Genomic DNA, 12,929 nt, shown 5'->3' with positions numbered 1-12,929 from the left:
TGAAGAATTAGCGTAGGCTAAAATAAGAAGCTATCCCCAACTTCTACACTTTAAGAGACTGCTACAGTCCAACAAAGGATCTGGGGACTTCAACTCTGGGGTGACATTCCCTGTAAGAGAGTCCATGTTCAGTTTGTTCATCCCATGTAAACATTTTAGGGATGGTTCTTTGATTGTGCTCCAGTATGTCATTCAAATGATCAGTTCTGCCATATTCTTGATTGAAAATAGGTCACAGAGCAAGACTACCTCATTGCAGCTGTGATACTTTAAGAGGGATAGCACTATTGAAGTCCAAGAAAAATTGTCCTTCCTGCTGAGGGAGAAAAGTGCTTGGAATAATATTGTAAACACCAGCAGGTAGACTCTCAACTTCCAGATAGCAAAATCCACACCTTCAGAGGAGAAAAAGAGAAAGGGAGGGAACAAATTTAACAAAGGATCCAATGTTACATAATCAAATATGTATACGTCAAATAAGAAAATACCTGTAATCACCACTATTCTTTTTTTGAAAGCCCAAAGGACCTGGGTCTCCTACTGAAGAGACTGTCACGAGTTCAAGTCCAACACTATATTGCCTGTGAATTCAACACAAGTTGGATTATCTTTTGGACACAACAATTTTAAAAAGGTATTGTGGAAAGAGATTTGAAAAGATAAGAAGCTGTTTTCCAGGGTTATTTGAGCAATTCCATGAAGCTGAAAGATTTTGTAAAGACTGAGGCTACAATTCTACATCCTCAAAATTAGCAATGTTTAAAAACAGCTTTTTAATTTTTAGTGCAAAAAATATTGATATGGTCAATGATTGATTAGAACCTCACAAGTAAACTAAAGAAAACACAATATGTAACATCATGTAAAGGGATTTTGTAGTCCCTTTGAGACTGAAATAAATAAAATGGTTCCACTGGCTCTCACAGGCTGATGAAATAAAAGCTTACGCTATTAATTTCAAAAGTGCTGTAAGATCCCTTTACAAAATCATCCAAACAAAGTTTCTGTGAGTTTTCTGGGCTATATGGCCATGTTCCAGAAGCATTCTGCCCAGAGTGTGGTGGAGACTCCTTCTTTGGAGACTTTTAAGCAGAGGCTGGATGGCCATCTGTCAGGGGTATTCTGAATGCAATTTTCCTGCTTCTTTGCAGGGAGTTGGACTGGATGGCCCATGAGGTCTCTTCCAACTCTATGATTCTATTATTCTTCTAGAACAAGGCCATACAGCCCGGAAAACTCACAGCAACTCAGTGATTCCGGCCATGAAAGCCTTCGACAACACATTAATCCGAACTACCTTATTCCACTAATATGTACTATTGTGGACCAACATTTACCGTATTTAAGGAATGAATCATGTTACTTTGACTATGTTTTGCTACTTGTTTTATTCTGCACAAACCTTGGTCCTCGGAGCTCAATAAGGAGGGAACCAGTTTTTTCCAGCTGGAACTGGTAAACAGGATTGTTCTTGGAGGTCTCTCTAAAATTGCTGCATCCACCAGCACTATGTCCTTTCCACTGGCCATTCACCTGTAGGAAAGTCAATCTAGTTCTCAGCATGCATAGATAAATGCACTGTTTCATTTAACCTTCTTTCCCATCCCTTTCGAATTTTCAAAGCTTCATTAGAAATTTCAAAGTCTCTCAAGCTACACTGGCAATACTGCAAGTCAGATTAGTGTTTTGATCTATCTGCTGTGAAAAACAGGAGCAAACAGGAGCATATAAACAAAAAGATACAAAATGTTCTCTTCCTTAAATGAAGTGCCAAACTAAATTGCCAGGTCCATTTAAAAATTTGAATTGCTTATGTTCCATGAGAGAGGGTCTGTTGAGTTTCATTGGATTTTGATAGAATATAAGAAACCTGCTTACTGTATATACTCATGTATGTGTCAATCATATGTTTAAGTTGAGGGCAGGTTTATGGGGCAAAAATATGAGTATGTTGAGGGTAATACTTAGGAGCATGTTATAAAGGATGGAAATGATGAAGCAAAGGAAAACAATGCCAAAGAACTGATAAAGTTCTGGCAGGCATAAGTGTTTGTGCTCACCCTAAAGTTTGGATGGATGAGGATGGAACTACTGTAAATGCTGGCTGTGTGATGTGTGGGGGATTGCCAGAGAAAGCAGAGGGGGCCCTTCTACACTGCCATATAAAATCCAGATTATTTGACCTGATAATCTGGATTATATGGCAATAGGGAGTGGTTCTTCTTTAGGTCCTCCTGGGAAGGACTAAGCTCTTGCTTCTACCATACGATTCAAAGAAAGGAATGGTTCCTTTTTTGGGATAAAAATTAATATACATTACTTACATTGGCCCACAGATATATTGACTTGGATTTTTTGTGACGATTTTTTGACTTTGATTTCTAGATACATACATGAGTATATACAGTAATATATTTTTGTGACGGTGAGTTTGTGACATCAGACAGGCTTTTGCTGAGGACTAAATATTCTAAACCAGGGATGTCAACAAATTTTAATTGAGGGGCATATCAGCCTTATGGTTGCCTTCAAATGGCCACTGAATCCATGAATGGAGAATCCGTGGACACAGAGGGCCAATTATTTTTTGCATAGTGGTCAGTGTTCTTTAGTTTTTACCCAGCTTGGGACCCTAAATGTGATTAAATGACAACTCCCATCACTTTTGATTATCTGCCATGCAGACTGGGGATGATGGGAATTGCAACCCAACTGCACATGTGGCTTTGAGATTGGGGAAGAGTTAAAGGACACTAAAGTCAGACATCAGATCCACAAGCCTTGTTTTAAAATTCAAACCCCATTATCCCGATTAACATATTAATTTTCATTAGCTCTGGTCATGGTGTCTAATGATGATGAATTCAGAAGTCTAGCATCTGGAGGGCCACACAAAACAACATGGTGGGACAGATTCGGCCTGCAAGCCTTGAGTTTGACACATGTGATCTAAACCACTACTAGGCAGCAACAGCGGTGGAAAAATAGGGGACTGACACTGATGGAGGATCTCTCAGAGACAACTGCAGTGGCTCCATAGTTAACACTTGTTAGCACTGTGTTGAAGGAGGCTGGGAAAGTCTCACTCTCCACATATTGCTGAACTGTAACTTTCATTATTCCTCACTTTTGCCTATATGAGCTGGGGATCATGAGAACTGCAGTACAATTTCTTACACCTGCATTAAGAGACAACCTTACAACTCTGGGTCAATAGGGTTTCAAAAATATACAAGGCACTTCTCTTCATTTAGAATGTGTATCTGATTTTGTGTATTCATCTCCCAATGCTCCTAGGTGACCAAAATGAATCCAATCATATCTTACCCTTTTGGATACTGTATATGGTGTTGGGATCTTAGAGAAGGTAAATTTACATGCTGAATATACCTACGATAAAGCAAAAAGAAAATGTAATGTAGAAGTATTCATATTGCATAACAATAAAATTAACTCTTATAGGAAAAGACAATTGTATTTTTTACTTTCTTTCCAACTTAAAAATCATACATACATAGAGTTTTTTTCAAGGAAAACTTTTAAAATATGTGAACCTATATTATTCCTTCTAGAAATTTCAAAAAGAAGGAGGATAAGGGCGAATGGCTTTCCTTTGATATTTGAATGCTCTAAAAACAGCAATCCAGAAAAAAATATCAGGCAATTTTCAACCAATTGTGGTTAGGACAGGTTTGCCTGTAGCAATCTTCTTCTGGCTCTTACGGCTTTTATGACATTTCTTATGATCCCAAACATTGAACTATGAAAGAGTTGTAATTATCTGTCCTTTCTACTTAGGAAGTAGCTGTTGTAGGCCAAAAAAGAGAACACTTCAAAACTATTTGACAGGAAGCCAGCTGACTAACAAACACTTCTCTCTTTCCGTAGGCCTGTAGTGACACACAGGCATCTTTTAGTAACAGGAACTGCCTTTGTCTGTAGGTAACAACAATGTGCCATAATCTAGGAGCCATCCGGTCAAGGGAAGCCAGAGATTTTCTCACAATATTTTCACAATTCTGAAACCTACCCTGTTCTTCAGGTGTTACAAATGCAGAAAAACCAAAACTTCAGATTTTGCTTCAGGTGGAATTTCCCACTAGCACATATTTGGAAGAGACAATGTGTGCAAGACCTTTCCACTAGAGCAATTTTGACTAGTATTATTTATATGTCATGCATAAGAAATTAAAAACCTCTACAACATCACTCCTATAAAGCTTTAAATTATAATTATTTGATTATAAGACTTATCCCAAAGCCAATTCCTTAACATGGTGGCTGTGGTGATAATTCCCCCCAGCATTTCCAGATTTTACTTGCAAAAGTGTCTGTGAGTACGTACCCTTAGGGTATAGTGAATTGTGTTCTGTTTCTCATACTGAGAAACCACCAATGTAAACGTATGTGTCCCTGGAGACGTCAGTGTCATCTTGGTCAGATAATGCGGACTATTGATCCGAATGCCATCAATATATGGTGGTGGATCAGCTAAAAAACAAAAAGACATTTATAAATTCATGTTTGAAAATTCTTTAGCACAGATTAACTTCCTGGAATTGAGGAGCTCTTTCGGGGAAATACTGGAATTTAACTTCCTGCTGCTGCTATTAATGAAATTTGGTGTTTTCCCTTTGCTGCCACCTACAGTACTTGCTAAAATCAGGCTGCAACTACAGTAGCTTTCGAAGCTGCAAGAGTGTCCTTTGTATCATGGACTTCGAGAAATTTTGGAGTAAAAAGTGACAAGTAAAGAAAAAAGGGAAAAAGGCTGCAATTCTGACAGTGTGAGTTGTTGTAATGGTGGCTGCCAATGCAATGGGGGCCACAAAATGGGTAATAATAATAATAATAATAATAATAATAATAATAATAATAATAATAATAACTTTATTAGAATACAAATAAAGGGGACTCAGGGCAGATTCTAACATACAACCACAAATATTCAATGCTTCCATAAAACAAACAAATACTGACATAAAATCCCAGGAACATCCCACATATGAAAACAACAATTAAACCTAACATCAATAAATTAAACCAATATAGACAAACATTATATAATGACATAAAATCTGAACAAACATCCACATTAATTTACATAAGCCAACTGGAGATCTCGAAGTTATGTGGGCTAGTTGTGTGGCCTATGGTGGTAAATTGAGCTGACATAGACTAGCAGAGCCCAGATGCCCTGTAGTGGTCATTCAATGTCTAATTCTCCTCCTCTCAGTATGCTAGTGAGCAGAAGCAGGGCTTCAGTTGTTTTTTGAAAGACAGGAGGCCACCTTTACTTCTTTAGGGAGAGAGTTTCAGAGGTGGTAGTGGTGGGGCAACCACGGAGAAGGCCCTCTTTCTTGTTCCTACCAGCCGTACTTAGGATGGGGGTGGGACTGAGAGCAGGGCAGGGCTGTTTTAACTGGTTTAAACCATCTTGTTTTATCCTGTTACATTGTTTAATGGGCTGTCTAACATACTGGTGTAGTGGTTTGAATATTTTTCTAGGAAATGCATGGATAGTGTTTGAATCACATGGTGACCCTGGGCAAGTCACACTCTCAGTCTCAAATGAAAGGCGTTCCTCTCCAGGAACAAATTCTGTCAAGGAAACCACATGAGAGGATTTTCATAAGACAGAAATGACATACAAGTCACAAAACAACAACTTATTATCGCCGTTTTAAATTATTTTGAATAGTGTGCATTGTTTGTATCCACTGTACTGAGATCCTCTATACAAGTTGGGAAAAAATATTTCAATAACAAGGCTCACAGACCACTGCTTTTCTGGACCCCAAACTGTTATAATATGAACCACCACATCTTCAAATTTCTAAGAAACAGTAGTTCACCAGTAAGTAGCTCTTCAATCATTAAAAGGCCATATTTTTCTAAGTAGACATGGATTTGAATGGGGGACATTTTTGGCAGTTTGTATGACCTTGATGGGGTTTTAGAGGGAGGTAACTGACCCTTGGGATCATCATGGCTGCCCACCCTGTCGTATGGGGAAGACAGGATGTTGACTCTTACCAGGGTAGTAAACCTTTTTCCCGTCTGTTTTGTACACAACCATTGTGATGAATTCTCGATTGCGCGCAAAGTCATCCTGTGGACAAACCAATTACAAATATAAGTTTACTAGTGTATACTCTATGTACTGTACTTCTAAAGTAATGATTTACTTGTGTCACTATTTTTAATTCATCTAATGTTTGACATAAGATAGAAAAGACAAACTCATGTTTAAATTTTCTACAATTTACTCAAAGATCAAATTTTTGCTGCAGTTCTCTGTGTGCCAAATTTCTGTCAGGCAAAAACTTGTCATCTATTTTATCAGAGTACACGAGGTGTTTTTCTTATAGTATACAGGCAGTCTCGAGTTACAAACATCTGACTTACAAATGACCCATAGTTAAGAACGGGGTGAGACAACAGGAAGAGATGGAAATCTACCCCTTGGAAGGGAAATTCACTCTTGAAAGAGTTATCATGGGGAAAAGGTGTCTCCACTGAAGTTTTATCACCAATCCTTGTTTCCACAACAAGCCAAATTTTTCAAAATCCAGTTATCAGGGAGAGAAAATGAGGTGAAATCTTTTGAACAGGGGCACAGACAGCAAGACAAACACCAAAGGGGTTTGTACCCATTTTTACTTACAAAGAAATTCAACTTAAGAACAAACCTACAGAACCTATCTTGTTCATAACTTGGGGACTGCCTGTATTCCATCAAGACAGCTTGGTTGGAAGATTAGTGCACTTAGTGGAACTGAAAGAGTTCTGTGAAATGTGTTGTTATCGTTGTTACAATTTATATCCCATTTTTCCCCAGTCAGGAACTCAAGGTGATTTATGAAAGTCAAATCAGTTACAACTAGAAATGTAGTTAAAATGTAATCAAATTATCAATAAAATTAAAAGAACTAAAAGCAATCCATTAATGAAACCTACAAATTCAAACAGTAGAGCACATATAAGGCCCATTACCCTTGAGCTGAGAGCCCTCAAAGACATCCCATAACAAAATGGTGTACAGCTGCCTATAAAAGGATATAAAGGAGGAAACCAATGTAACATCTTTAGAAAGTGAGTTCTAGAGCTTGGGACCAGACCCTGAGAAGGTATTCCCTTGTGTTCCCACCAAAAATACACATGTAAGTGTGGTGATACAGTGAGAAGGGCGTTTCCAAAAGATTTCAAGACACAGGTAGGCTCATACAGTGCTCTTTTTGCCCTCCTCCCCTTGGTATCGTGAGTCAGGGGTCAGACTGCGCTTCCATGCTATGTGTTTGGAAAAAACAGCACAAATTCATATTCATACCTTGTCTGTGATGTGTCTGCTGAGGAGAACCCAGACGGCAGCACCACCTTGTGGGCACTGAACTTCCAGTTTGTACTGTGGATTATTAGCCAAGCTGTAAGCATCTTTCATGGGACCCTGTTTTGCATCCCAGGTACTAGAGAAAAGGATAAACAGAGAAGGAAGTGGGGGTGGATGCAAATAGTGCTTTATATAAAGAAATTGCAATTCCTGCATACAAAATTCAATTTGTCCTAAAGTTTCCAATGTTTCCAACAGAGACATTAATTTCAAATGATAGTGATTCTGACAGTGTAAGATATTAGCTGAGAAGGAACACTCTTTTTACAAGGAGCAAAGCAAAAAGAGTGCCAGAAAACCTATGCATGCCAAGGGTCGTCTCAGCATGATGCGCTACAGTAATTAAATTCTATACTCTGCATATTATCCAATATTTGAGTTACACTCAAGTCCTGGGCTAGTTCTCTAATTGTGAGAAGAGTTCCTGAAAAAAGGGGAAATGTAAGGGGAAACTAAATACAGTGTTCCCTCACTACTTCATGGTTCGCTTTTCACGGACTCGCTGTTTTGCGGTTTTTTAATAAACACTAAAATAATATTATAAATAATGATATTATAAATCTCTCTTTCTACTTCCTTCCTAAGGAGAAGCCTATGGAAGGAAGGAAGGAGAAGCCGAAGGGAAAGAAAAGGAGGCTGAAGCACATTTGTTTTTGCCTCACAAGGCCGCAGCAGCGGCGGGAGCGTCCCTATATAGCGTCCAAATATAGTGTCCCTACTTCATGGATTTTCACTTTTTGCAGGTGGTCCTGGAACGTAACCCCCACGATAAGTGAGGGAACACTGTACTGTATTTACTCGAGACTAGTGTGCCATCAAATCTAATGCGCACCTCAATTTTCAAAACCCTGAAACCAAAAAAGCATTTGCTGCCAAATGTAATGTGCAGTGGCAAAAGTGTACCAAAGCTACCAGCTATGGAAAAGAAAACTTTGGGATGCAGCTCTGCCATAGAATGAATCCACTTTAATTGCCTTGGTTCAATGCTATGGAATCATGGGGCCTGTAGTTTTACAAATAATAATACTGTAATAATAGTAAATAAAACTTTATTTATATCCCACCACATCTCCCAATATGGGACTTGGAGCGACTAACAACATAAAAGGCAAATATTCAATGCCCATCTTAAGCACATCTGCCAAAGAATACTGATGCCTCACTAAACTACAAATCCCAGGATCACATAGTATTGAGCCCTGGCCATTAAATTAGAGGCGATGTCTTTCAAATAGGAGCTCCTGAAGCAGCTTTCCCTTTTGGCTTTGGCTCAGCACTAAGATTACTGTATGAGGCGAATCTAATGAGCGCCTAATTTTGCAGAGATAATTTAGCACCAAAAGGTGAGCATTAGAGTAAATAAGGTATTTGAATATGGAAACAATAGTGATGGGAAAGGAACACGAAGACAAAATTATATGTATTGCTCTGATTTAGTCACACATTCTATTTCATATCCAATATACTCTCTGATACACTGCCAGAGAGGTATGCCTTCATCAGAGTACACAAGAAAACAATGCTGTAAACTTGTTGGAAACATAATGGTCTTTCATCATTTTTTTATTGGACAAACCTGTGAATGCATGTTGATTCCTTAAAAAGACTTGGATTCCAGCTCAAATAAATAACATCATAATATTGGCACAGATCTTCCCAGGAGATCCAAAAAATTCCTACAAAAGGAGAAACATGTAATGGTCAAAGATCTGTAAACCAAAAGGCAGAGAAGCACATACTTTTCAAACAGGACTGTTAATCTTCTCCTGAGCCATTATACAGTTTGCAAAACCTGCAGAATCCCCAACATTTTTCTTATTATCCTAGATATTTCTTTATGATAACAGTCCAGTGACTACTGAAACAAAGAGAGGTAAAGGAAACACAACCACCAGGTAAAACTGTTTTGACACCACTGAACTATGTCAAAAGAACAGAAAGACACACCAATCTTATGAATGTTTTTTTTGAAGTCCTAAAGTTTTTTTTAGTTTTTTTTAAAAAATTATATTGCATTTAATCCTTGAAAGCCACTTTCTTTTGTTGGGTAAAAAGTAAAAGAGGAATAATAATCATTGTAATCAGCAGTAAACAAGTTTCAGTTTCCCTCCGTTCCATATGGACTTGGGGAGAAGTGAGTCACTCATCTGTAATTATGTTTGCTTAAACTTCCATATATACCATTGTCTATTTTCTGAGCAGTTCTGGGATCAAAATTCAAGTATTTCTGGAGTTCAGGGGTCCAGTTTTTCATATCATTCTCACTATATCTTCCTTTCCAGCGCAGGTGGCTCCAGGGGTTTTTCAGCTGGAGGAATCGAAGTCCCTGGAGAAATGGGAAATAAAAAGAATTTGGATTACTTCATTTGAACATGTCTTTCTGAAAGTATAGGAGAGCAAATATTATCAAAATCTTTGAACTTGATCTGGAAGAGGTACTTTAAAGCTTCCTTTCTTTTGAGCAATGCTACAAAGGTACAATACAAAACAAACTGGCAATCTGAAGAAGGCATTTCAAAAGTTATTATTCACTGCGTACCTTGTATTCTCTAATATCCAAGACAGCATAGGCATGGGTTGGCACTAAACCCCATCTTTCTCCCTCCTCTTCCGTCATCATGCCTGTCGCTGTTGTAATGAGCACATCTCCTTTGTGAAATCTGGCCACCAAGAACAAGAAAATTTGCTTTAGGATTTGCTTCCAAGAAGACTGAACAAGCTTTGTTGTTTCTGATTCTTATTGTCCTAACAACTCTAATGGAGGGAGAAAGGGGCAAATGACATTTGGAAAAGTTCAATGGCATACATTATAGCATAATTGATGCCACTCAGAGCTAATACAGTAGGAGCGGAAGATAATGTGGAAATGAATCCCCAAAAATGTACTTAGTAAAACATTATAGAAGGACCTAAAACTTCTAATGAAGCCAGTTTCCAAGCATTTGATAGAAGCAATCCATGTCTGCTGAGTTATTGAAAAATATTTACATCCTTCTATCTTGGTCCAAAGATGACATATTGCCCAAAACGTGCCAGTTTTTACACTCTTCTGGTGAGACTAAGACCCTTTCTACACTGCCGTATAATACAGATTATCAAAGCAGATAACCCACATTATCTGCTTTGAACTGGTTTATATGAGTCCACACTGCCAGATAATCCAGTTCAAAGCAGATAATCTGGATTTTATATGGCAGTGTGAAAGGGGACTAAGGCCCTATTGCATCATGCTGGCTCTCTTTTAGCACAAACATGTCACTTTCTAAATCAATCTGTCTCAGTAAAAAAACACACACACATATATAAATTCAACATAGACAAAAATGCCCTCACCATTTCTAAAAATAAAAATAAAAAGTAAATCTAATGAAAAATATTATCACACTATTAAGTTTATCATATTGTGTCTGCAACCTCTTTAAAACAATGGACAACTTACCTTTGATAAAGCATTCGGAAGGAACTGTCTTTGTTAAAAGTCTGATTATCTGAGTGCATAGCAATCCTTTCAGGTATCCAGCCAGTCAGTGCATGTAGATCAATATTCTGAAATGTATACAGAGTTCATTAGAAGCAACAATGTGACATAAGTAATCGTACCAGTAACAGCATAACAAACATTAAAAACACTGCCGCTTTTACAACAGTTGTCAATAAACAGGCATTTTAGTAACCGTTTCTGTTCTGAAACTTTTTCATTTTTCTTCTGTACAGGCAAACATGAAATCTTTTATAAAGATTCAGCATTGAGACAAAGAAAAATGGTTTGCAAACAAATTTTTTGAAAGCACTTCAGATTGCAGAACACCAAGAATACTCAGATTGAAGATCAGAAGAGACAGTACTGCAGCATATGACTCCACTCCTTATAGTGAATCTTTGTAAAAATTAAACTGTAAATGTTACAGCAGAAAAAGCAAAGACTCAGACACAAACAGGAGACCCAAATGTATTACATGTCTAGAATATTGGTGTAATAAAGATGTTTGCAATGATGGAAAAAGCATAATAAGAACTCCTAAATCGAATAACTATTCCATCTTCTCTAGCCAACCTCTTTTTAAAAAGAAGAAATGGATACTCACAGAATTTGATCCTGGGAAATCATAACCTCCCATGACTTTCATGTAAGCTTTCTCTATCAGTGACACCCAAAGTTCATTTTTGTTGTTTGAATAAGAGCAAAGAAGTTCTCCACTGTGATCTACTGGTAAGAAATCATCAATAATTACCTGGAAAAAACAGTACAGAAAACAAGGTAAAGCAGACAGTCAAAATAAGAAGGCTGCTGCACATAGTGCTCTGAAGAAAGTCAAGATAAGAACAGTTCTCAAAACCAAGCCTATAGATGCTTACAAGGAATTGTGTAATTTGTGTAACGCACCCTTAAGCCATCTATTTAAGCACCCCATTTTTTACCTTCCTGGGGACACCATTGATATGCAGCTTGACCATATATTTCCCACACGGATTATATTCTGGCTCTCCCTTTTTGTTCTGTGGGTAAATGATGCTATTTTGAAGAAGAGGGAAAGTGATAAAAAGAAAAATTAGCAAATATTTTGCAGAAATGCTGTGAATCATACAAGTTTGTTTCATTAGTGTTGTCAATTTAAGAACTCATGGAAGAACGGCATTGCGTTGTGCCTCATTATGTTGAAAAGGAAAAATCTCAATGGAGAAACACACAGTCAACAAAAGGGAGACATTTAAAAAAAATTAGGGCACTACTTTTTAACGATTATTGTGTTATTTGTGAATTTTATTTGCTTGTTTTGATTGTTTTTTTACTGTTGTTTATTTCAATTTTGTTTTTGTCTTTGTAAGCTGCCTTGAGTTCCTTCGGGGAGAGAGGGTGGGTTATAAATAAAGTTGTTGTTGTTGTTGTTATTATTATTATTGCTTTGTGTTTGCTTGGTCTCTATTTTATGGCGATAATAGAATCACAGCAAACTGACTCATAAATTAAAGACAAGTTTTTAATGTGGCGAAAATGAAGATTCTGAGGTTTACATGGCTGGGTTTAAGTGCCATCATGAACAGACAATGACTTACAAGTAAAGTCTTATGTATCAGGGACCATGAAAAGAATGAGAAGAGAGTTCTCGCAGGATCTATTCAGAGTAGGTTGAAATCACCACAGTACGTACGCAGAGCACAGAAGTGTTTTATTTCTAACATAATCAAAATAAAATATAAATAATAAAATAACATAATTCTACAAGTCTGACATACCTAGTAATCAACTTCTTGTTGTATCGTCGCTCATATGCTGCACTAATTGCAAGTGAAGCTACAAAAGAACAATCTGACACGATTGTCTGAAAAACAAGAATTTATCTCATTATTAATTTATATCCTGCCTTTCTCCATTCAGAACCTGAAAAGAAATAAGAATGTATCAAAGAAGAAATAAGGATGTACTACTGAGTAGGAGCCAACTTCAAAGACACACACACACACACACACACACACACACACACATCTTCTACTACTGAGCCCCCGATGACACAGCGAGTTAAACTGCTGAACTTGCTGA

The 12,929-nt window shown here is 37.5% G+C and overlaps 1 protein-coding gene across 3 annotated transcripts in view; it reads right to left on the bottom strand.

Moving 5' to 3' along the window:
* Window positions 1–12,929, bottom strand: part of capn7 (calpain 7) — a 35,792-nt gene continuing 22,863 nt past the window's right edge. For 2 of the 3 annotated variants that reach the window (XM_003222193.4, XM_016994397.2), the window contains 14 exons: window positions 12,626–12,711; window positions 11,810–11,903; window positions 11,476–11,622; window positions 10,830–10,936; window positions 9,930–10,050; window positions 9,572–9,716; window positions 8,967–9,066; window positions 7,331–7,466; window positions 6,037–6,112; window positions 4,346–4,491; window positions 3,328–3,390; window positions 1,403–1,533; window positions 489–581; window positions 1–395 (listed from right to left, as the gene is read on the bottom strand). In XM_003222193.4, the coding sequence (XP_003222241.2) occupies window positions 251–395; window positions 489–581; window positions 1,403–1,533; window positions 3,328–3,390; window positions 4,346–4,491; window positions 6,037–6,112; window positions 7,331–7,466; window positions 8,967–9,066; window positions 9,572–9,716; window positions 9,930–10,050; window positions 10,830–10,936; window positions 11,476–11,622; window positions 11,810–11,903; window positions 12,626–12,711 (1,590 nt within the window). In that variant the 3' untranslated portion in view covers window positions 1–250. The remainder of the gene's footprint in view (window positions 396–488; window positions 582–1,402; window positions 1,534–3,327; window positions 3,391–4,345; window positions 4,492–6,036; window positions 6,113–7,330; window positions 7,467–8,966; window positions 9,067–9,571; window positions 9,717–9,929; window positions 10,051–10,829; window positions 10,937–11,475; window positions 11,623–11,809; window positions 11,904–12,625; window positions 12,712–12,929) is intronic. The other variant, XM_062957928.1, reaches the window with a different exon arrangement.

Source organism: Anolis carolinensis, chromosome 6 (assembly GCF_035594765.1).
Source record: "Anolis carolinensis isolate JA03-04 chromosome 6, rAnoCar3.1.pri, whole genome shotgun sequence".
NCBI lineage: Eukaryota > Metazoa > Chordata > Lepidosauria > Squamata > Dactyloidae > Anolis > Anolis carolinensis.
The sequence above is the reverse complement of the archived record's forward strand: the minus strand, read 5'-3'. Positions and strand labels throughout refer to the sequence as shown.